General features: G+C 43.2%; 1 protein-coding gene across 1 annotated transcript in view; it reads right to left on the reverse strand.

Annotated features, from left to right (window-relative positions):
- vamp3 (vesicle associated membrane protein 3) overlaps nucleotides 1–726 on the reverse strand; it is a 7685-nt gene extending 6959 nt beyond the window's left edge. The window contains exon 1 of the mRNA XM_015372435.1: nucleotides 680–726. Within this exon, the coding sequence (XP_015227921.1) occupies nucleotides 680–726 (47 nt within the window). The remainder of the gene's footprint in view (nucleotides 1–679) is intronic.
- Nucleotides 727–1138: the final 412 nt, after the last annotated feature.

Here is a 1138-nt window from a genome sequence, read left to right on the forward strand (position 1 = left end):
CTGCAAAATACAACAGAGGGCTTTACTATTTCGACAGCCTTTGTTATGTAACATAACAACAACACCAGAAATACTGCTTTTTGACTTTTGCTCTAGTTCAACTGTTAAAAGCACAGTTTTTACCCCAGATTTGGGTTTCATTTAAAAATATCACTAGCAAAATTAATAGAGGTTCTTTAAATTTCCAAATATATGTGACATGTATGTGATCTCCTGTGTGCACGGCAATCACACAACTCTAGTGTCCTGCTTGCGCAGCAGAGGACACAATGACGTTCACACACAGGTTTCATTTGAAAAGATCAGATACGCACTGGATTGAGGACAAGTGGCCTGGATCAAATTGGGGAAAAAAGTCAGATCATTGTTCAGACTGTCATGAAAAGATCAGATACAGGTCGCGTTTGGGAAAAAAAAGTTAGAATTGGATCACTTGCTGTGTAAAAGTAGCCTTCGGGACCAGTTTTGTATGCTGCGCCTACACCGCCATTAGGAGAGTAAATAATAATCGTTTTATAGCGATGCATTGATCCAACAGCCGACGATCTGATGAAGCGTCACGTCTAGAAGAGTATGAATTCATGTTTCTTTTCCCTCCGGTCTATTTTTATCCATTTGCTCCTAGATGTAATTCTGACTTCCGTGCTGCGGTGGTGCTAAACCTATTTTGTCCTCCTACCTCGCTTCCTTTAGCCCTACTACCCCCTTCCGCTTACACACACACATACTCGCGTAAACAGTAGGCGAGACAGACATGGCAGAGATAGCGGAGTTGAAAAAATGAGGTTTCTCCACAGGGTGGCTTGGCACTCCCTTTGAGATAGGGTGAGGAGCTCATTTGGGAGAGGCTTGAGTAAAGCTGCTTCCCATCCACATAAAAGGGAGTCAGCTGCCTGGGACATCTTTTTCAGATTTTCCCCTGAACGCCTCACTGAGAAGGTTTTCCAGGCATGTCCCACAGGAAGGAGGTCTAGAGGACAACCCAGGAAAAACTGAAGAGAGCATGTCTCTCTGCTGCCCTGGCCTGAAGACGACGAGACGCAACGAGACAAGATGATAGTTACATAAGCAGAAGCGGATAAAAAAATAGTGTTTCTATCAGCTTTCTTATATTAGAAATTGTAGATGCAGGCAAATA

Source organism: Cyprinodon variegatus, unplaced genomic scaffold (genome assembly GCF_000732505.1).
Source record: "Cyprinodon variegatus isolate N-32 unplaced genomic scaffold, C_variegatus-1.0 Scaffold72, whole genome shotgun sequence".
Classification (NCBI taxonomy): domain Eukaryota; kingdom Metazoa; phylum Chordata; class Actinopteri; order Cyprinodontiformes; family Cyprinodontidae; genus Cyprinodon; species Cyprinodon variegatus.